Consider the following 20,315-nt stretch of genomic DNA (forward strand, 5'->3'; position numbering starts at 1 on the left):
CGTCAGTAGCTCCGTGAACGATGGAAGACTCGAGAGAGGTTTTGTGAATGTGCCGACTAAGTGTTCGTGGGTGCGCAATAAATAAAAGGCGAACAGTTCGTTTGAGTCTCATTCAAAGCTTATGGATTCTGCACTCTGCCCAGCCTTGGGTCGTTCCATGCAGAGAATCGAGGCCAGTGAGTGAAACGCAGCCAACACGAGACATCGAACGAGTCTTTAGCTTTCGGTTTCTTGTACGTGCACAAGTTGTGGTTTGTCCAAGCTCTTCCTACGACCACACTATCCAATCCCGTGTTTCTCTGCAAGATCGTCATACACCGGTGTACGGTATTTTAGCCCCACAGAATGCGATAGAATTTTTCTGTACACCGGTGTACAATGAAGACGTTGTCACGCACATGAATGCACTTCACTTAACAAACAAAACGTCTTTGCAAGCCTCCTAAAACCGCGTCAATCGCCATGCAATCTGTGTCAATGCAAATACTGCATTCATTGCTACTTCTTGAGTGCTTGTTGTATGCCTTAAACGCGCAGCAAGCCAGCTCACCGGTGGACGGTGGGCGTCTTGAGAGGCGTGTTTTTATCCGCGTCCTGGCGAGACATTTTGGGGATGCCATAATTTGCCAGTGAAACGAGCGAGCCATGTCCAGCGCCGAGCTCATCCTGCGGCTCCTCAGCAACGACAACGCCGTCCGGCGCGAGGCCGAGGCCGCGTACACGCAACTCAAGGTCGAGCAGCCCGTCCAGCTCACGAGCACGCTGCTTTTGCTCTCGTGCGCGCAGAGCAACCCGAGCGACGCCACGACGCGCAGCTTCGCGCCTGTTCTCCTTCGGCGCGTGCTCGAAACCGAAGGCGTCTCGCACCTCGAGCTCCAGTACCGCGCTGCACTCAAGACGCAGCTCGTGGCCGCTCTTGGCGCCGAGCCGCTCGCGCACGTTCGCCGCAAGCTTGGCCATGCGATTGCCGAACTCGCGCGCCTCGAGGCGACGTGGCCCGAGCTCTTGCCGGCGATCGTCGCCCTGACGCAGCACTCGGACGCCGTACGTTGCGATCGCAGTTGCAACTTGTATGTTACGATGCATATAGGCCATGCAAATCACGTCGCTTGAAGTGCTGGCAACGCTCTGCGAGTACCTCGGCCCGACGCTCGCGTTGCACCACGAGCAGTTTTTCCACCTCTTCTCGGCGTTCCTCGGCCGTACGTCCATCTCGACCTCGATCTCTGCAATGACTCTCCGAGTATGTAGACGCCCGCTTGGACTTGCGTGTCGCCGCAGCCAAGGCCATGGTTGCGTACATCGTTGTGCTCGAAAGCACGCAGGCTATGCAGCCGTTCACGCAGCTCTTGGGCCCGCTCCTCCACGTACGCCTCAGAATGCATCGAAACATACTTGACCGTCGTCTAGGTTGTCGAAGCGCTTCTGCACAGCGGCGACGAGCTCCTCGCGCGCGAAGTTCTCTCGGCCGTTCTCGTCCTTAGTGAAGCGCACCCTGCGTTCTTGCAGCTGCACATCGAGTCCCTCGGCAGGTGCGGGTTTTTGCATTCTCTGGCTCGCTATTCATTGCGCTTGGCAGTGCGATGCTCCAGGTCGCGCGTACCCACGCGTTCGAGCCCGAGACGCGCGAACTTGCCCTTGAGATTCTCGTGTCGTTGTGCACGAAAGCGGTACGCATGCTGTGTAATGCCCAGCGTCTCAACTTCGTTGTAGAGCTCGGCCGGGCGCAGTGCCAAGAACCTCTTGGAAAATTTGGTGCCGTGCGCTCTCGACCTCATGACGGAGCTTGATGACGCTGGTGTTGCCGCGTGGACGGCTGCCTTTGACGACGCACCGGTTGGAACACTGTGCGTCGCCGTCGTCACGCTAACGTGCGACCAATAGGATGCGGACGCGGACGAAGGTCGCACAAGTGACACGGGCGCGTCGGCTCTCCTGCGCTTGACCAACGACGTCGGTGGCAAGGTCATGCTGCCGATTGCACTGCCTTTGGTGGCGCAGGCTCTGCAGGCTCCTGGTGCGTCATGCACTGTGATGCCTTGGGTGCTATGTAGCGTGTCTGTAGCATGGCAGAAGCGTCACGCCGCCTTGTACGCTCTGGGGCTCATGGGCGAAGGTACCGATCTCTTTACTGAGCCCCGATATCGACGATTCATCCCAGGCGCCAACACATTGCTCTACAAGGAGCTGCCGTCGCTCCTTCCAGCCATCGTCCAGCGACTCGAGGACCCGCACCCGCGCGTTCGGTGCGGCTTCAGACTGTGGCCTTTTCGCAATTCATAGATGCATGCTAGGTACGCGGCGCTCTTTTGCCTTGGGCAGTTTACCGAAGACTTCGGGTCCGTCGAACGTGGCAAGAACTTTCAGGCCAAGTTTGGCGCCGACATCATCCCGGAGCTCATTCCCGCCATCTCGGAGCGCGAGGTGCTGCTCTTCAGTTCTCATCAAACGTACAACATGTCGTGTCGCTAGGCGGTCCTGCGGAACCGCGCTCTTGCCGCGAACGTTATTTGCACGTTCTGCCACCCTGAGCACTGCAAGCCCGCAAACGTGCTCCCGTTCTTGGACCCGCTTCTCTCGACGCTATTTGCCGCCCTCGGGTCGTGCCCCCGCGAGGTGCCTTTGCTCTCGAAGTCGCAGAAGAGTCACGTGGCGTAGGTGCAAGAGCAAGCGATCACGGCGGTCGCGTGCATTGCTACGGTCGTCGGCGACGCATTCGTTGGCTACTACAACGTCTTTATGCCCGTGGCCAAGCAAGTGCTCTTGCATGCTCACGGTACCTTTCGTATTTGATTATTCCGCAAGGACTCAGATGTGGAGCTAGGCAAGCAGTTTGCTCTGCTCCGGGGCAAGGCTATGGAAAGCGTCGCGCTCATCGGGCAGGCGGTCGGGAAGGACGCGTTTTTGGCGGACGCGCGCGGCATCATGGACATGCTTCTCAAGCACCAGGAGCTGCACATGCAAGTCGACGCGGTCTCGGTCGAGGCGCAGTACCTCTCGCAGGCCTGCGTGCGCATCGGCAGTGTCCTCAAGGAAGACTTTGTGCCGTACCTCCCCGTGCTCGTGCCGCGGCTCTTAGCACAGGCGTTGACGCCGCCCGACATTGTCATCTTGGACGTCCACGAGGTATATACATCTAGAGAGAGAGTATCATCGAACGTTATGCTAGACGAACGAGGACGACGACGATGTGGGCGACGGCGTCGAGCAAGTGATCGTTGACGTCCGTGGCCAAGGCAAGAAGAAGGTCCAGATCCAAACGTCGTCGCTCGACGAGAAGCTCATGGGCGTCAACATGCTCTACCAGTGCGCCATGGACCTCCAAGGCGCGTTTGCGCCATACATTAAAGAGGTGTGCAGCCGGTTTGTGTAGAGGGCAGCGTAAATTTTGTGCATCGTGCTAGGTACTCTCGGCGCTGCTGCCCTTGTTGCGCTTCGAGTACATGGAGTCGGTGCGCCTCGTCACGGGCTTTACGCTCGCCAAGCTCGTCTCGGCCGCCGTCGATGGCTCGGACCCGTCGTCGTCGTTTCCGCAAATGGTGTTTCAGCAGGCGTTTGCCCCGTTGCTGCAGGTACCAACTCGTGTATGTCACGTTGGTTGATCGAGTGATTAGACGCTCGAGGAAGAGAAGGACTTGGAGTGCGTCGCCGGTCTCACGGAAGCCATCGCCCTCATGCTCGAAGCATGCAAGGAGGCCAGCGACAACGGCTACAGCGTTGGCATTCCGATCGCGGACCTCCCCCACGTACATGGCGTTCACGAAACATTGCGGTTTCTTAGCGCTGCGTAGGTCGTCGCCAAGCTCTTGGCCGCGGCCCACGCGAGTGTGAAGCGTCGCATGGCGCGCGACTATGGCGGCGCCGATGCCGACGACGCTGACGAAGAGGACGAGAATGAAGAGGACGTCGAGGTAGACGGACACGGGTCGCTGCGATGTTGATGCTGCGCGTAGGATTCGATTCTGCAAAACCTCATTGACGCCATGGGCTGGTGCATCAAGACGCACAAGGCTAGTGTCCTTCCGCTCTTTTCGCAGCAATGGCTTCCGTCCATCGCGCCGTATCTGGATCCGTCCTTTCCCGGCGCCGTCCGCGCCCACTTTATCTGCACCATCGACGATGTGCTCGAGCACAGCGGGCCCGATTTGCTTCCGCAGCTCTTGCCGCACCTCTGGAGCGTACGCCCTCGTGCTTTCTATGCACGAGCAAAGACGAACAATGCGGGTGTAGGGCTTGGAAGATAGCAACCCGAACGTGATTCGGGCCTCGGCCTACGGCGCCGGCGTCTGCGCGCAGTTTGGCGGCGCCAGCTTTGAGCCGCACTGCGTTGCGACGCTTCAGCGCGTCTGGAGCTGCATTCAGTCGCTCGAGCACGACCAGGTTGAGACGGAGCAGGCGGCTGCGCGCGACAATTGCGTCTCGGCGGTCGGCAAGTTTTGCCTTTTCCGGTCGAGCCTCGTGGACGCGCCGACGCTCTTGCGCCTCTGGCTGCACTGCCTTCCGCTGCAGTCGGACGTCCTCGAGGCCCAGGTAGTGCACGCCGACCTCCTCACAATGGTCGAGGCGCGCAACATGGATCTGCTCGGCGACAACTTTAGCCAACTCGGCGTTGTGCTCCAAAAGTTTGCCGCCATCCTCGGTAGAGAAATACACCTCTCGAAGTCTATTGACATGGCGGACGTAGCGCTCAACATGGACGAAGACGCCGAGCCCGTTCTCGACGATGAAGGCGAAGAGCGCCTCGCACTGCTCTTGCAGTCGCTGCAGGTACGGTACTCGCCGCATAGCAACAGATGTTTTAGAGCCGTGTAGACAACGCTACCGGGATCGGCCGTGCAAGCGGCGTGGGCGAGCCTCTCGGCGGACGAGCAGCAAGTGTTTGCCATGCTCTCGTAAAGATGACCCTAGTTGTGCAAATGCGCAATTGACGCCGAAAAAACACCCTTATTGTCTGGCAAACAAGCAGTTCGGAAAATCGCTGAAACGATGAAAAATATGTGTCACAACCCGGACTGATGTCCTCGAAATGGTCCGCCTCGGGTCGGTGAGAGTCGGTCACAAGCTCGATACTGCACACTCTTGCCACGACTGACGTAATTCGCCTTCTGTCCGCCCACACGGGTGGTTGCCAGGTCTATGTTGCTCGGTGACGAGCTTGCTGCTGTTGCACCAAGGCCTTTCCCAGGTCATGTTGTTTGGGTTCACCAGTGGCGCAGACCAGTGGCGCTGAAGAGAAGGGCCTCTCGCTGCACATTTTGCAACAGTGGCCTATCATCGATGGCGCCAAGGGTCAAAACATCTGGTGGGCTCTGGGCGTAACATCAGTCCCCCGAGGAGCTCCTACCATCCCCTTCTGTTGACACTATTTCGCCGTCACGGATTCTGTTGCCATTGGCGTCTCTTTGCTATGAACCTCTCTGACCCTCACCACGAGTTGGCAAGGAGCAGAGTACAGCTGGAGAGAGACAACTTGCTACCGAAGCATCCTCGCTCGCATTGTTTCAGCGCCAGTTTCTTGGACAATAAGAACGCGGGATCGCGCTCAGATTTTGCGCATTTTTTCGTGGGATATATTTGTCCACACTATTTCCGGTTTGTGTGTTTCACCTCGGACTCGAATCCAGCTGGTTCGTGGCACCTTGCCAGCGCTTGGATACATTTTCAAATTGCTCGTGCTCTAGCAACATGGTCTCACAGACTTCGACCTGCGCCGCTCTTCTTGGCGCCATGAGCCTTGTGGCTGGCCAAACGACGACGACAGCAGCAACAAACGCGACTGCAGCCAACTCGACCGGCTCGAGCTCGAGCGCCGGCACGTGGGCCTTCAAGCGCGTGCGCACAGTTCAAGCCCGCGTCCAGTCGGACTTGCCGCACTGGGATTCAGATCACAAGGAGTGGGTTGCGATCTTCCCGCAGAACACGGTCACGTTTGAGCAGCGGTACCGCGCCGCAATGGACACGATCAACACGGCGACTGTCGAGGGCTCGCTCTTCTACGTGCAGACGGAGGGCATCGACAAGGCGGTGCAGGCCGCCAACAACTGCATGCGCAAGACCAACATGACGTACATTTGGTACTTTGACATTGAGGTCGTCCAGCCGGTGCTCTCGGTATCGCAGTTTGGCACCAACTCGGGCTACGCGCCCGAGTACGGTCCGTTCATTGCGATGGACAATGGCATGTGCACACCGACAAGCGGCACGACCGTCCCCCAGGGCTGCATGCAGTTCACCGGTCTCGGCGGCAACCTCGCGCTCGGCGACTACATTGGTGGCGAGCCTCGCGCAACGCACCAATATGCCAACTACGAAAACAACTACTGGTTCTCGTGGCCCAACTCGTGCTTTACGCAGACGTTCACGGCCAAGACGGACGCGTGCCGCGCGTCGGCGGCGCAAAAAGGCGGCCTCTGCGCGTACGGCACAAAGCCTGACGGTGTCACGTGCACGTACTCGTTCTCGGTGCTCGGCTACGTCAACATTGACGAGCTCGTCGGCATCACAAACATGACGAGCTTCCAAACGGGCAAGCCGTACGCCAACCACGTCGAGTTTTGCAAGGACGGCAAGTACGAGTGGGACTTTTCAACGAGCACGGGCATCCCGTTTTGGTCCGACCCGCTCAACGTGACAGCCAACGCCGAGCGGTCCCAAAAAATGATGGACTTTTACACGGCCAAGGTCGCAGAGGGCAAGGGCGATTACGCCAACATGAAGCCATTTCCGAAAGTCTCGGATCTCACGTCTGCCAACCCATCATGCAGCGACAACAACCCGGTCTGCGCGAAGAACCAATTTGGCTGCAAGCGTACGCTCCTCGGCCAGATCTGCGTGCCGTGCACGGCAGCGTCATCTGATTGCAAGGCGGCGACGCGCTCGTGGCCGACGCTTCCGGTGGCGACGACCGCGCCCCCCGTCACGGATGCTGCAGGCAAGATCGTACCGACCGTCACAAACTCCTTGGGGCAGTCGGTACCTGCCACGGGTACAAGCAGCGCCAGTGTCGCCTCGCTCGCTGCCACTGCGTTACTCCTCGTTGCTTTCGCGATAGTTTAAAGCTTCTTGATCCCGGTGCTGCAATGTAAGGTGAGATGTTTGACTGGCTCCAGACACGTCCAAATGTTCATGTATGAAACTTGGTCACATAAAAATACATAGAACAGTTAGAGGTGCAAATACAACAACAGATTTAGTCGGTCCTGCACCCTCAATAGGTTAAGGGTAATAATTGCATTAACGAGCGGTCTTGTTGAGTGCAACACGAAGTATGCATTGAATATCAAGTGACCGTTATCGACAGTTGAGTACGCTACGAGACAAGGCTCTGGAGTGCGGCGGCCACGCACGTGCTCACTTCTTCGGATTGGCACTCGAAGCTCAGCGGTGCGTCGGCGTCCTTGAAGAACAGGGCGACATACTTTGCCGCGTCTTTGACGCTGCCTTTGCGCTCGAGGGCCGGCGTCATCTCGCCCGTTGTGACGCGCTGCAGCGTCGCCAACGGAAACTCTACACCCGTCATGAGGAAATTCATAATCAGCGAAGGTGCACCGTTGGCTTTTTTGCGATCCGCCAGCTTGGCAACGTGCAGAAGCTTCTCGGTGATCCAAACGAGCCGCCACTGGGGCTCGCCGCTGTGCACGTGATGCTTGAGCAGTGTCATGCCCTGCTGCAAGAGGGCAAGGTACGGGGACTTCGTGGGTGCCGGTGCCAACGCCACCTTCTTGGGCTGCATGTCGCGCACCATCATGCGCAGCGTATCACAGTCGCCTTCATCAATGTTGTACTTGGCGGGGCCTGCGACGACGTCGCGGATGACACATCGAATGTGCGCGAGCTGCTTCTCGAGCTCGTGCAGGTCATACTCGAGACGCTGAACCTTGGTCTTGCTCGCCATCTCCTTGGTGTAGAAGGGTTTCGTCTTGTGCTTCAGCTGCTGCGAGAGAACGAGTCCGATCTTCTCAAACTGGCCGAGGACCCATGCCCAGTCGTGAGTCATCGTCGCAAGGCTCTGCGTGTTGGTCGACACTTCTGTCGGGAGGCCACGACCGCCTGCACAACGGTAGCTTGGCGGGGCACTCGATACATAGATATTATACCGTGGATGTGCAGTTTCGTGCCCGGCACGGTGATCTCAACGATGCGTTCAGCGTCTGCTTTCTTGAACTCCTATGCAGAGTCTGTGAGTCACCACCAAAACCACATGAACGAGACACGAACGTTGACGCTGGGAATCGACACGTAAACGGCGCCAATGTCCACCTGCGTCACATGCTCAAGCCCGAAAGTATGGTCGACGAGATACATACGCTCATGCTGACCTCGGCGCTGCGGTCCTTGTCATCGGCAAGTGCTGGGGCTGGGGGCAGCGGTACAGCCAGCTTGTCGTCGTCGTCTGAGAAGATCTTTTGGAAGCTACCAAAGATACTGTTGCTTCGCTTCTTGACCGGTGGTGACGTCGGTGACGTTGGTGGCAAAGGTGTTGCCGATGTGGCTGGTGCCGCTATCGAGTCGGCGCCTTCTGCTGCGTACGCTGTCAAAGCCGTGTACACAGGACCACTGAGAAGCGTGATGAAGGACGTGATCTCGGGCGTCTTTTCAATGATCGACAGCACATGGCGGAAGATGACGGGGATGTCGAGGACGATGTCCATTTCGCTCGTGCGCAGCTTGATCTGCAATGGCTCTTTTGGCGCGTGGCTTGTTTCGAGCTGTAGGAACGGCGTCAGCGTCGGGCTCTTCGTGACCTTGGGACCTTGGATAAACTGCTTGTGCATCGTGTCGGCCGAGACAAAGTGGAAGACGTCGATGCGAGCGATTGCAAAGCTCTGCTTCATGGCGGCTTGCATGGGGTACGCAATGAGCTGGTAGCGCCACTTGTCGAGCTGCAGCAAGATGTGGTCCAGCTGCCCTTTCGTGGATACTTTGGGAAAGACAAGGGCGACCTTGATCGAGCCAATGTTTGCCGACACGGACAGTGTTTGCAGTGTTGTGGCTTCTTTCGCCGTGTACCTAAGACACCCCGATGCAGCCGTGTACGATACTGCCAGCAATTAATACCATGAGTGCCACTCGTGCGTCTTCTTGGCGTACTGCTCGGGGTACGTTGCTTCCATCATCGCAAGCGACGTCTTGTACGTCGCCTCGAGGCTACTGCTCGAAGTGCCCAGGTGAAATACGGTGAGCACACGCAGTTGGATGCCGGCCGTTTTGGGGTCGGCAGCTTCAATAGTGTACACAGCGTCCGTGTGTCTAGCAATGACATGAGTCGTTTAGTCACAAGCCAAGACAACGGACGGCTGGGACGTGAGCGCCGCGAGCGGCAGTCGGAATTTGCCCACAAACTGGCTAAACATTGGCCACTTGTCGAAAAGGTGCATGTGCACGTTGCCTTCGTTCGCTGTACCCTGGAGATGAAACTCGAACGTCTGCGAGAAAAGCGCGTTGTTCGCGTCCGTCGCGACGAGGCCGCCGGTGTAGGCTGCTCCTTTCCGGCCAATCTACCACCGAGTTCGCTAAGAGTTGGGGATTTCGACCTCGAGGACGTGCCTTCATCTTGGGAAAGAGATGCATGGACTTGGTGAGGCTCGTGGCGTCCACAAGTGTCACGGTGAGCACACCCTTGCGCTCATTGTGGTCTTTTGCGATCGCGGTCGCCGTTAGCTGCTTGTGGTCCACCTGGCGTACGGCCAAAGCACGGAGCTTGGCAACAACGACGGGGCGGAACATTGCGTCGATGCATAGTTGTCGGTGCCACAATTCTTTGGCTTCGGTTTCTGTCGACGACAGCGCCGGTGTCACTGGTTCTGGGGGACGGACGTCCTGGATAGTAACAGACAGTTAGATCGCGCAAGCTGTTCATCTAGTCGTACCGTCGTAGTCGACTTTGCTGTGGCTGCAACTGCCGGAGCAATGCGTGCGAGGCCATAAACACCAGCGTAGATGCCATCTCCGAACGCTGTGATGCTGGCCGGGAGTTTATCTAACGCACACCTCATGAGTTGGGTGTCACGTCGCACGGCCAATGTACGGATCGTGAGAGACAACGCTTGATCGTACGGCGCGTGGGCGTGCGGCGCGTTGTGCTTGAAGTCCTCGCGATATTGTAGAAAATGGTGGTCCCTAAGCGACGCGTTCATGGTCAATAGCGGTCGTTGAGTCACGTACGCGTCCATGGGTTGTCGAATGAGGTACGGAAGCACCTTGCGCCGAATGGCCGTGTACTGGAGTCCCACGAGCACGAGGTTGAGTGTGCTTCGCCACGTTGGGCGACGACGCACAGGGTCGTTGAGGTCGATGAGCACGGCGGCGATCGCAAACCGCCAGTAATCGCGCCAGTTCTTCTTGCCGCCTTTTCCAGCGTCTTTGGGTTTAAAGCGCCGGTAGAGCGTGAAGCGGTCGAAGCGATCGACGCCGTCGAGGAACGATCCGAGGTACGTGAAGTGGGCGTGGGTGAGGTTAACACGCACGTCCGGTACCGTTAGCTTGACGCCAATGTGCGTGGGGCGGACACTGCCGTCGGGCGCGACAGGCAGCGTCATTTGCACACTCACGTCGGCCGATAGAGGCTCCAAGAGGTACACGTCGTCCTTGCTGCCTGTCGCGGGTGCCGGTGCATCAAATGGAGCTCGAAAGGCCGCGCGCTGGGCTTCTTTCGAAAGCTTCTCGATCAGCGCGTCCTTCTTGAAGTAAATTGCGAGTCCGTTGAGCTTGGCACTCTTCACGTGGTCTTGCGTCCCGATTGTTTGCGTCGACGGGAGGACATTGACGCTTTTGATGGTGCAGCCAAGCGCGAATGACGTGGGTGCGTCGAGGGAGAGGCCGCTGAGACCGTCTTCGAATCGCACGTGGACGCGCTCAAGAGCGATTGACGCGTTGCGCAAGATGGCAACGACCGACGGCGTAAACATCTGCGCGGACGCCGAAACCTTGGGCGGGCCGTGCGCAACATGCACTGACGAAGGGACTACGATACACGACATGAAGTAATCCGAGGCGATGAACGGCTGCGTACTTGCGGTCCCGTGTTGAGGCGCAACGGGCGGTGGCGCAAACAGGTCGAGGAGCAGCTGCATAATGAAGATCTTCGACTGCTCCGAGACGTAGAGCGCGTCGATGTCCCATTTCGGGTCGCTTGGGGTTCCCAAAAGCACGTAGACATCCGTGACGTCAACCTACATAGAAGACCAAACAAATGTGTGCCAAGTCGACATGAATTCATGGCGTACCTTGATCGACTGCGTCGAGAGGTGCGTGAGCGGTATGTTGATGTGGAGCTTGCCGACAGCAAAGCTCTTGAGCTCCACGGGCAGCTGGAGGTCCTTGATTTCATCGGTCTTGAGCTCAAAGTCGCTGAGGCATACGTCCCCCGAGAGCGAGATCGTCAAGTTCTATCCATCCGAAAGTGATGCGGCGCGACACTGCAGCTCCTCCATACCTCTTTCTTAAAGTCTTTCACAAAGCGGCTGCAAAACTTGTTGACGATCTTGGCCAGGAAGCTTTCGAGCACCATTGTACCAGACGCTGAACTGTTGGGCAATGGCGAGCGAGGGGTTCTTCTCCAAGGACGGTTTTGCCTTGTTTTTCTGTCTTTCGAGAAATGGGACCAACCGCATCGGACAAGCGTTGGTGCGTCAGTCCCTCCGTATTGTTTTGAATGGGATCGTGCTTACTTGGACGTTGAAGACTTCTTTCGGTGCGTTGACACTCTTGTCTGTGAAAAACACGCAATCGTTCTGAGCGATTATCGCAGCAAGAGAGAACTCGGTTCTTCATGTAGTCCGCCGCCTGGATGAAATCCAGGAATAGTGCGCCACGGAGCAACACGTTGCGTGTGATTAGCGTTGTGTGGATTTAGCCTGTCAGAATCGTGGCACCGGCGTCCTCTCCCATGGTCCAGTCTCATTGACGTCCGATGGTGCTCGAAGGCATTGCGTCGGCGCTGATCAAGAAGCTGGCCGCGCGCTTTATCAAGGATTTCAAGCAAGAGAACTTGCGCATTAGCCTCCACGGGGAAATATGCATCGACAACTTTGAGCTGCGCATGGGTACCACTGCTGGAACGCTTCGCCATGACCGCAGTGGTGTGTAGACGAAATCGTCGACCTGCAACTTCCGATCGAGCCAAAGAGCATCTTCATCGGTCACCTTCGCACCAACGTCCTTGCAGCCGAGCTCACGTCGCAGCCGCTTCACGTACGACACTGCCTACAGCTTCAACGCATGAACGACGCGATGTAGATCCAACTGGCCGACGTTGTGCTGCTCGTGGGCACCCCCGTGATGCGTGCCGGCGATAGCACCGAGGCCATGGACTTTGCCCACCAATCGCAGATCGACTGGCTCGTACGACTCCTCGACGAAAAGACGTCCGAGGTCCCCGTGAACGGACCCTCCAAAACGTCGCTGAGCTGGTTCAACCGCTTCCGCGATGCTTTCGTCAGCATTGAGCGGCTCCATCTGCGCTTCGAAGACACTTTGAGCAGACTGAGCTTCGGAATGCAAGTCGACGGCGTCGTTTTGCAGCCGGTCACTTCGTCCTCGTATGTTTCTGTCCACCATCGCGGTGCACTCATAACAAGCCGTAGATCCTCCGATGCTCCGAACGATGCAACGGCGAAGCGTGTGCTGCAGACAAAGACGATCGCACTCACGAACTTCAGCATGTACGTGCAGCGCGACCACATTTTTGCGTCGGCCACCAAGGTGCCCACCGACACGCTGTACGTGATCGATCCGTCCCAGGTATTTCTTCTTCATAATAATGATGTCATATTCACTGCGATCGATGTAGTACATTTTGGAGCCATGCAACATCACTCTTGAGCTGTGCATCTCGCAAGAGGTGTCCCTTCATCTCCTGCTCATCGTCGTAGCTTATTTGGACTGTTGGTAGGTGCAGCTCCAAGTGCGCATCGAGGTTCCTCAATTGACAATGCGGCTACCGCTGGAGCATCTCCAGAACTTGAGCGAGCTACTCGAAAGTTTGGACGTGACCATGCGACGACGACTCTACCGGCGCTTCCGCCCGTTGACGCCCGGGGTCAAGGGCAATGCTGGTGCGTGGTGGAGGTACGCAATCGCGGCTGTGCTGCTGGACCTCCAAGATCCTGTGCGTCACCGGCCAAGCTGGCGACAAACGCTGAACTTGATCTTTCTCGGCCTCCAGTACACAGCGCTGCGTCGCTACTTGGCGCCGTACCTTGTGCGCAAGCCTTGGCGACCGTACGCGTTTGCTGCTCTTGGTTTCTAGTGCTCACCCATTTTGGACTGTAGCCACGACTACTTCTTGCATTACAAGGAAGAGTTGACGCCACTTGCCCGGAGCAAGCCAGCACCACCCCTCGACGCGTTTGCCGCCATTGGTACAAGGCTCGTTGCAGCTCACTCCATGACGTTCGCGATAGAGTGTTTGCCTCGGAGTGTTACCCAATACAGTCGCGGCGTCTACGCCGGCGTCTACGGCCTAGGACGGCGGTTTGCCGCTCGAAAGCATCACCCGACAACGATGTCGCCGGAGGAGCTCGTCCCGCTACTCTTCACTCGCCAACAGTATCTGGACGCTTGTTTTCGACCAATTGTGGTCGCCAAGTTGCGCCGTCTCGCTCTTGACCAGTGCCAGTACGTACAACCAAGCGCACGTGATTCTCACAAATGGTCCAGTCACCAGATGCAGGCATGCAACAAAGCATCCAAGCGCCACAATCAGGAGCCCGGTGTTCTCACCGTCACACTCGCGCAGGCGTCTATGGAGCTCGACAGGTTTCCATCGTCCATGTCATCACTTTTCGTAGTTGCGAACATCAAGGTATTTATGGGGCACCTTCATGTCACCAAGATGATATCGTAGGTGGGCGCCCGCGGTGTTGCGTACACGGGGCCGCCTGTGCACGCGTCGACTTCGACGCGTGCCTGCGGGTTTCCGTTTCTATGGCGCCCGCAAAAATCCGCGTGCGACTGCATTTTGGCACAAACGTTTGAGTTTCACTTGCGCGGGTCCGTCGACGAGGATGCGCTCTACATGTACGTCTTGTTAGTTACCGACTATTCGCCTTACATCAATCGATACCTTGATACGTAGAGAGCTGCTTGACCGATGGTCTATCCAGTACCTAAACCAAAGTCTTGCGACGGCATCCATCTCGCTCCTCGGGTGCACAAGTGGTACGCCGATCGAGACAAACACGTCAGTGACCCTTAGCGGCAACCGCGGCCAGCTCCATATCCTCACGAGCTTTGTGCCGTCTCGAGCGGCGTCGGCGCCGTTTCCGACTTCGCAAGCGATGCTACGGCAGCTGTACCCATCGCTGTACGCTCGCCACAAGTGGATATCGTGGTACGTGCTTGTAGTAGCAACCTACGCTTCGCTGCATCACAAGATTTTCTAGGTACCACAAAGAAGAGGAACCATTTAGAGTGCACCATTTGCGCTACGAGCCATCCCCAGCGTTCACCATCGACGCCGTTTCGATCGACGTCGGCGCCATCGCTCTCCATGTATGCCGTCTTCAGAGTTATGGTGGCAATTATACATTAGGCCCAGCTCGGCCATACGTCAAAGAGCCATGTTGAGCTGCAGTGCTGTGGGGTGCACGGCACCCTTCAAGACATTTCACAGCTGGACCTTGTGCGCCGGACGCTGCGATGCTCCGTGGAGACATTGGACGTGCTTTACGATGGCGCGTCGTCGCTGACGTTTAGCACGACGCCGAGCGTCCGATTCTCGTACGTCAATGCCACCAACGTCGGTGCCCGAACGCTCACGATGCAGCTGACCGTTCCGGATGTTGCTATCGCATTGGGTCTTCCGGTCGCTCTGCGTCTCTATCTGGACTCGATGCGCTGGAATGCAATGTTATCGCGCCTCGTTGCGTTGCTGGCGTCACCCATTTACGGTCCGTTTGGTCTCTGGGTGGCGCCGGCGCCCATGGCCGTCGAGCCGCCGAAACACGCTTCGGCGCCATCGATCGACACGACGGTCTCGATGGGCACTTCGACGCTTTGCATTTCGGACTTTGCGTCGGTGACTCTGCCAGCGTTGACATGCGACATTACAACGTCCTGCAACGTACGTCGTGTCCTCTCTGTACATGCGCGAAAAACGTCACTTGCGTAGGAAGCGAGTACGGCGGTGGCGATCAACGGTCGCTCTGTAGCGACTCTCGTCTGGGATCATTGGAGTGGCATCCAGCAGCAGGTGCGTGAATTGCTCCGCACGGCGACGTCGGACGTCGCCCCGAGCGCGATTGCTCGGCCTCCCACTCGCCCGGCGTCTGCGTGGTTCTTGAAGCAAGGCATTGCTGTTCTGCAGCACGACGTTAGCTCCAAGAAGCCGCAAGAGCGCGTGCTGTACGTCGACCAACTGCAAACGACGCTGTTTCTCGGCCCCTCACGCTGGGCTTCGTCGATCAGTGGTACGCACCAATTTACATTGCAGCAAGAGCCGACCATTTGATTGCGCAGTAGCAATGCCACTCGTTTCCGTGGATGCGATCGTGCCAGGCATCAAGACGGCGGCGCTGCGACGCTCGGGGCTGCCCGAGAACGCGGATTTGTACCTCTCGATTTTTTCACAGGCGTGCGTCGTTAGCTTCGAGTGCATCAGTCGGACGAGCCAACGTCAGACGCGGTCGCTTCTGCAAGACCTCGTCGCCAGCGTCAAGGCCAACGAGTGCCCGTCGTCTCAGCCCTAATCTTATGGCACCAGACACGGGTCCACTCGATTGTAACTTAGCACAGAGATGAACATGCGTCTAGTCACCAAGTTCCACCGGCGCAAGGACTTCTTGGGAGAGGAGGAGGCCATTGTCTGGTAGAACTAACGTCGTTTTCACAAACCGTCCTTTGACGCGAGGCCGCGCCCCTGCCAGGGCCTGTCGACAGTCGTATTTTACACGCTTCTGCCACACACGCGCGCGACGCTTTTCCTGAAACCGGGCGAGTCGAGCCTGCCTAGAGAAAGCAGCCGCGTAAAACACCGCTCCAGTGTGCTAGGAATGGGAAGGTACCGCGCTTCATACGTGTACGCCCCGATCATCTTGCCGGTTGTCATGGATCCATTCGGCTGTAGCGGGCTCAACCACGCACTCGGCCCCTTGAGTCGCTTTGTCTTCTTTGGTGTGACAACGATCGGTGCTATGTCGTGCCGGACAGAGCGAAAGGCAAAGCTAATCTCGTCCGAGGGTGGCGTCGTTGCGGTGGGGTCGCCATGCGAACAGAACCACTCGAGCGAGAGGCGGCGCGTGGGACGCACATCTGGCAGCCACGCGTAATCATCGTCCTCGCCGTCAACGGACGTCGACGAGAGGAGCGCCATGGACTCGTAGTCCAGCTCGTGGAACTCGAAGGGCTCGTCCATGCTCCTGGCCTCCAATGCTGCCGGCCCGTTATAACCACTCTTCCAAGATCGGCAAAGATTCCGACGGCTATTCATATCCCGCATCTCGTTTTTCGAACCAGGCTTCGATTTTTCCATTGTTATTTTCGGCATGTGGGTGCATTTTTGTTTTCGGCAGGTGCCACGCAAACAATCCCGCTCCGACAACACTTGGGAGATTGCTTGGCTTGGGACACGCTGTTGACGAGAAGTATCAAGCAATGCAGCGCATTCGATCTTGGTAATACGAACGCAGTGCACGTGACCCTCCAAGTTCCTTTACGGTACTTCGAAGCACGACGCGTGCATCCATCATGCCACGACAACAGCAAACGCAAGCGCTTGTTAACAATGAACGTGTTTTAAAACGAAGGTCGAGGCACGATCCAACGGTGTCCGTACTGCAATTTACCCCACCGCAAAAGCACTGGTTGGGATGTTGACAAAACACTGGATGCGCGACATTGGTTTCCATTCCTTCGTCATCCCACAATAATCCAGGGCCGTGTCCGCTTCTTCCATAACGCAGACGATGCCGCGAGTCACTTATTTGCTACTCTAAGAACGCACTAGGACTCTAAAATGTTGAGGCGCGTCTTCAGGAACGGACGTCGAATCGGCGCTTCGTCAATGGCGTCAGTCACAGCGCACTTTGCTGGCAACTTCAACAAGCGTGAGTGCCGATCATTCGATGGATGGTGGCGTGCATGTCCCTATCTTTTCAAACTCTGTTTGGTGATCCAGGCGTCGCTCCTCTCAAAATCGTCCTTTCTTTGCAAGTGTGGGCTCGCGCATGGATCTTTTTCTATGCTACGTACTGTAGCCAGCGATAGACAGTGCATTCGTGTCCCCCCGCCGCACCACACGCAGCCTCACTTTTCATATCATGGTCGCGAAAAAGCGAGAAATGATGTCGACCGATGGCTCAGACTTTGATTTTCGTCGCAAGCCATGGGCAACCAACCAAGCACCGAAGCTGGCGTGGCGCCGCTCCCGGACTCGAAGCGCGCCAACAGCATCTTCTCGCTCCTCGCGTTCGCCAAGGACCCCAAGGCAGCCATGGCCGAGTCGCGCGACACGCTGGGCAATCTCTTCCTCATCGAGAGCGCTGTCGTGAGCGAGAAGATTGCGGGCTTCTGTGGCCCCGAGATGCTCTCGCAGTACGATGCGCACGTCGCGGCCGGGCACATTGTGCGGGAGAACGCGCTACCCGCGGGCATTGTGGAGCTTCTCGGCCCGATCCTCGCGACGCTCGACGGCGACGTGCACGACAGCCGCAAGGAGGCCATCATGGGCGCCTTCTCCAAAGAGATGCTCGCCTCGTATGCGCCCATCGTGTTTGAGATTGTGCAAAAGGAGCATGCGGCGTGGGCAGCGCACGGCGGCGAAATCTCGCTCGCGCTCAGCTGCAAGAAGACTGTCTTCAAGGTCTTCCTCGCAATCCTCTACGGCATCACGAACCTGACGCCAGCCGAGTACGACGCCAAGTTTGATCCCTTCCGCGATCTTCTCGACAGCTTTATCCGCGCGATTCCGAAGTCCTCGAAAGGCGCGGACGCTGAGGGCCTCGTCTGCAAGCAGCGCCTTCTCGACGAGCTTGTGGCACCCGCGCTCGCTGCAAGTCAGGCGCGCGTGGAGGCGAAGGCACCGGTGCCGTGCTTCCTCGACTACATGCTCGGCCAGACGGAGCTGACGCCGGACGTGGTGCACCTCGAAGCGTTCCACGCCCTCTTTGCCGGCCTCGGCGGCACCCAATGCCTCGTCGTCAACACGATCACGGCGCTCGCCCAATATCCTACTGTCGCTGAGAAGGTCCATGCGTCGCGCGCCAAGTTTGTCATCAAGTACCACGACGATCGGTGGCGCCATTTTGACAACCTTGGGTACTGCAACCGGTTCCTCCTCGAAGTCAAGCGCTTCTACAGCGCGGGACCGGCGCAGCTCTTTGGCCGAACGACGCAAGAGTTGACGTTCACGACGCCTGATGGCGAGTTCGCGATCCCCAAGGGCGTGCTCGCGGTCGCAGGCCTCGATGCGACGAACCGGCACCCGGACGTCTGGACCGATCCGAGCGTCTTCAACCCCGACCGCTTCGACAATGGCTTTAGCGAGGCGAGCGACTTGTACAAGTTGTGCCCGCATGCCATTGGCAAGACAACGGGCGGCCGCAAGTGCGCGGGCCGCGACCTCGCGACGCTCGTGCTCCAGGCGTCACTTGTTTCGCTCTTTGACTTCAAGTGGACTTTGGTGCCCAACCAAGATTTGAGCTTAGAAGAAGGCAAGTCGACGCCGATGCCCAAGGGACTCCTTATGGCGAGTTCGTTCACGCACCGCCACTCGGAAAGCGAGACAGAGTGCGACGTCGCCGACTGGCACCTCCTCAACTTACCCGAAGCCAAGGCCCTTGTGGGCATCGCAGGCACGGTTTCGGACGACGAGGACGACGCGCGCCTCGATCTCTGGACGCGTCTCATGATCAAGTTGATCGCCAAGAAGCAAGCGCGCTGGAACAAGCCGGTCGCCAACGAGGTGCTGACGGTGCCGCAGTTTCAGAAAGAGCTTCCCAAGATGACGCTCATCCAGACCAACATTCAAGTTGCGACCGAAGACGAAGACTGGCCCAACCAGCCGTGGCTCGAGATCCAGCAGTCCAACTTCCTCCGTGACTATGCGCCGTTTGTCGACAACTTTGAGCACACGTGGCTGCCTGGCGAGGACATGGAGCGCTACGTCATGAGCAAGGTCGGCAGCATGTGGCCGCGCGTCAACGTTCACTGGAACGACCGCTACTCGGACCGCGCGCTCGAGCTCTTGGCCTTCAACGGCTTTGGCCAGCATCTTCTCACGAAGCTCCCGGAAGCTCACGACGATGGCTCGTACTACGGCATCTGCCTCAACTTCTTGAAGGGCCTCGAGGTGCGCCCTGGCTACGCCAAGTACGGCGCGGACGCATTCTTCAGCGCCGAGGGCAAAGTCACCAAGATCGTCCGCGGTGACGTCACGGTGCGCCCAGGTGACGACAACTGGGCGTACGCCAAGCTATGCTTTCGTGGTAGTCTCCAGACGAAGATCACGGCGGTGGACCATCTTCTCGGTGTGCACGCGACAGTAGCCAACATCATGGTCATCGCCAACCGCGAGCAACTGCCACCAACGCACCCGCTCCGCCGCTTGATCAAGCCCTTCACGTTCCGGTCGATTGCGATCAATTACGGTGCAGGTCGGGCGCTCTTTTGGCCCAAGGGCATGCTCCAGCGCGCCTACGCGCTCACGGACAAGGGCATGAAGCAGACGTGGGACATTGGCCTCGCCAACTTCAAGTACGAGACGTTCCCAGAGCACATTGCGCGCCAGAACATCGACACAACGACGCTGCCGTTCCATGAGGACGGTATGGACTACTGGCATATCTGCCGGTCGTTCGTCAGCAACTACGTCGACCTGTACTACAAGAGCGAGGACGCGCTTCAGAACGACACGGATGTCCATGCGTTTTGGACGTTCTTGAGCACGAAGCTGCCGGTGCCGATGCGGACGCTCACCCTGGAGAACCTCAAGGACTTTGTCGCACACTTCATTTTTCTTGTCTCGTCGATGCACAACCACCTCGGCACGATCGCCGAGTACGTGTCGGACCCGGCTTTCTGCCCCTCGGCGTGGGTCGAAGGCGAGCTCGCGGGTCGTCCCAGCACTGGCGTCCGTCTCGCGCTCATCATGACCGCGACGGGCTTTGCGCAGCCGGCAATCACGGAAGACTTTTCGCACATTATGCTCGACGACGCAGCCAAGGCCGTCTGCCAAGCATTTACGGCCGCTGTCACCGCTCAGATCGCGGTTGTCGACGCCCGCAACGCCACGCGCGTGCAGCCGTTCCAGTCGTTCAACCCCAAGACGATGGAGATGGCTGTGAGTATCTAGGATTCTTAGCTTGTAGTCGAACCAT

At 57.8% G+C, this 20,315-nt stretch overlaps 6 protein-coding genes across 9 annotated transcripts; 4 read left to right on the top strand and 2 right to left on the bottom strand.

Annotated features, from left to right (window-relative positions):
- The first annotated feature begins 628 nt into the window (after window positions 1–628).
- SDRG_14268 (hypothetical protein) lies at window positions 629–5,012 on the top strand. The gene is made up of 21 exons (XM_008620384.1): window positions 629–1,044; window positions 1,091–1,202; window positions 1,252–1,367; window positions 1,411–1,532; window positions 1,580–1,670; window positions 1,714–1,836; window positions 1,885–2,017; window positions 2,066–2,116; window positions 2,162–2,246; window positions 2,295–2,424; window positions 2,473–2,616; window positions 2,659–2,776; window positions 2,825–3,126; window positions 3,170–3,352; window positions 3,405–3,572; window positions 3,615–3,746; window positions 3,792–3,911; window positions 3,954–4,178; window positions 4,231–4,639; window positions 4,685–4,767; window positions 4,813–5,012. The coding sequence occupies exons 1-21, from the start codon at window positions 646–648 to the stop codon at window positions 4,894–4,896; spliced, it is 3,330 nt and encodes a 1,109-aa protein (XP_008618606.1). The 5' UTR covers window positions 629–645; the 3' UTR covers window positions 4,897–5,012.
- A 611-nt stretch (window positions 5,013–5,623) lies between these two features.
- On the top strand, window positions 5,624–7,265 carry SDRG_14269 (hypothetical protein). Its single transcript, XM_008620385.1, has one exon. It carries the CDS (start codon window positions 5,686–5,688, stop codon window positions 7,054–7,056), a length of 1,371 nt encoding a protein of 456 aa, XP_008618607.1. The 5' UTR covers window positions 5,624–5,685; the 3' UTR covers window positions 7,057–7,265.
- SDRG_14270 (hypothetical protein) lies at window positions 7,197–11,784 on the bottom strand. Its single transcript, XM_008620386.1, has 14 exons — window positions 11,435–11,784; window positions 11,226–11,387; window positions 11,012–11,171; window positions 10,165–10,963; window positions 10,028–10,119; window positions 9,870–9,979; window positions 9,547–9,819; window positions 9,295–9,497; window positions 9,058–9,249; window positions 8,307–9,009; window positions 8,218–8,259; window positions 8,097–8,166; window positions 7,549–8,049; window positions 7,197–7,506 (listed from the first exon to the last, which is right to left on the bottom strand). The coding sequence occupies exons 1-14, from the start codon at window positions 11,507–11,509 to the stop codon at window positions 7,310–7,312; spliced, it is 3,579 nt and encodes a 1,192-aa protein (XP_008618608.1). The 5' UTR covers window positions 11,510–11,784; the 3' UTR covers window positions 7,197–7,309.
- A 90-nt stretch (window positions 11,785–11,874) lies between these two features.
- On the top strand, window positions 11,875–15,772 carry SDRG_14271 (hypothetical protein). 4 transcript variants are annotated; one of them, XM_008620387.1, is made up of 15 exons: window positions 11,875–12,044; window positions 12,089–12,192; window positions 12,238–12,533; window positions 12,585–12,741; window positions 12,791–12,841; window positions 12,893–13,221; window positions 13,273–13,361; window positions 13,404–13,617; window positions 13,660–13,804; window positions 13,847–14,019; window positions 14,078–14,332; window positions 14,385–14,493; window positions 14,534–15,064; window positions 15,113–15,410; window positions 15,460–15,772. In XM_008620387.1, exons 1-15 carry the CDS (start codon window positions 11,912–11,914, stop codon window positions 15,687–15,689), a joined length of 3,114 nt encoding a protein of 1,037 aa, XP_008618609.1. In that variant the 5' UTR covers window positions 11,875–11,911; the 3' UTR covers window positions 15,690–15,772. The 4 variants fall into 4 exon arrangements, with proteins under 4 accessions (XP_008618609.1, XP_008618611.1, XP_008618610.1 ...); XM_008620389.1 differs by having other exon boundaries at window positions 14,540–15,064; XM_008620388.1 differs by having other exon boundaries at window positions 12,238–12,539; window positions 15,463–15,689.
- Window positions 15,693–16,448, bottom strand: SDRG_14272 (hypothetical protein). Its single transcript, XM_008620391.1, has 2 exons — window positions 16,005–16,448; window positions 15,693–15,948 (listed from the first exon to the last, which is right to left on the bottom strand). Exons 1-2 carry the CDS (start codon window positions 16,436–16,438, stop codon window positions 15,750–15,752), a joined length of 633 nt encoding a protein of 210 aa, XP_008618613.1. The 5' UTR covers window positions 16,439–16,448; the 3' UTR covers window positions 15,693–15,749.
- A 789-nt stretch (window positions 16,449–17,237) lies between these two features.
- Window positions 17,238–20,315, top strand: SDRG_14273 (hypothetical protein). Its single transcript, XM_008620392.1, has one exon. The coding sequence runs from the start codon at window positions 17,324–17,326 to the stop codon at window positions 20,288–20,290; it is 2,967 nt and encodes a 988-aa protein (XP_008618614.1). The 5' UTR covers window positions 17,238–17,323; the 3' UTR covers window positions 20,291–20,315.

Source organism: Saprolegnia diclina, assembly GCF_000281045.1.
Source record: "Saprolegnia diclina VS20 unplaced genomic scaffold supercont1.69, whole genome shotgun sequence".
In the NCBI taxonomy this organism is placed as follows: Eukaryota; Oomycota; class Saprolegniomycetes; order Saprolegniales; family Saprolegniaceae; genus Saprolegnia; species Saprolegnia diclina.

What these genes read in the sequence shown, in the direction of transcription:
- SDRG_14268 (XM_008620384.1), top strand. Translation starts at nt 646, where the DNA reads ATGTCCAGCGCCGAGCTCATCCTGCGGCTCCTCAGCAACGACAACGCC. An exon ending in GCAGGCTCTGCAGGCTCCTG is followed by an intron (nt 2,018 to 2,065) that starts GTGCGTCATGCA and finishes GCGTGTCTGTAG; the next exon opens with CATGGCAGAAGCGTCACGCC. An exon ending in TCTGGGGCTCATGGGCGAAG is followed by an intron (nt 2,117 to 2,161) that starts GTACCGATCTCT and finishes GATTCATCCCAG; the next exon opens with GCGCCAACACATTGCTCTAC.
- SDRG_14269 (XM_008620385.1), top strand. Translation starts at nt 5,686, where the DNA reads ATGGTCTCACAGACTTCGACCTGCGCCGCTCTTCTTGGCGCCATGAGC.
- SDRG_14270 (XM_008620386.1), bottom strand. Translation starts at nt 11,509, where the DNA reads ATGGTGCTCGAAAGCTTCCTGGCCAAGATCGTCAACAAGTTTTGCAGC. An exon ending in TGAAAGACTTTAAGAAAGAG is followed by an intron (nt 11,388 to 11,434) that starts GTATGGAGGAGC and finishes TCGGATGGATAG; the next exon opens with AACTTGACGATCTCGCTCTC. An exon ending in TGTCGATTCCCAGCGTCAAC is followed by an intron (nt 8,167 to 8,217) that starts GTTCGTGTCTCG and finishes GACTCTGCATAG; the next exon opens with GAGTTCAAGAAAGCAGACGC.
- SDRG_14271 (XM_008620388.1), top strand. Translation starts at nt 11,912, where the DNA reads ATGGTGCTCGAAGGCATTGCGTCGGCGCTGATCAAGAAGCTGGCCGCG. An exon ending in ACGTGATCGATCCGTCCCAG is followed by an intron (nt 12,742 to 12,790) that starts GTATTTCTTCTT and finishes CGATCGATGTAG; the next exon opens with TACATTTTGGAGCCATGCAA. An exon ending in CGACGCGTTTGCCGCCATTG is followed by an intron (nt 13,362 to 13,403) that starts GTACAAGGCTCG and finishes CGTTCGCGATAG; the next exon opens with AGTGTTTGCCTCGGAGTGTT.
- SDRG_14272 (XM_008620391.1), bottom strand. Translation starts at nt 16,438, where the DNA reads ATGCGGGATATGAATAGCCGTCGGAATCTTTGCCGATCTTGGAAGAGT. An exon ending in GCGTACACGTATGAAGCGCG is followed by an intron (nt 15,949 to 16,004) that starts GTACCTTCCCAT and finishes TGCTTTCTCTAG; the next exon opens with GCAGGCTCGACTCGCCCGGT.
- SDRG_14273 (XM_008620392.1), top strand. Translation starts at nt 17,324, where the DNA reads ATGGGCAACCAACCAAGCACCGAAGCTGGCGTGGCGCCGCTCCCGGAC.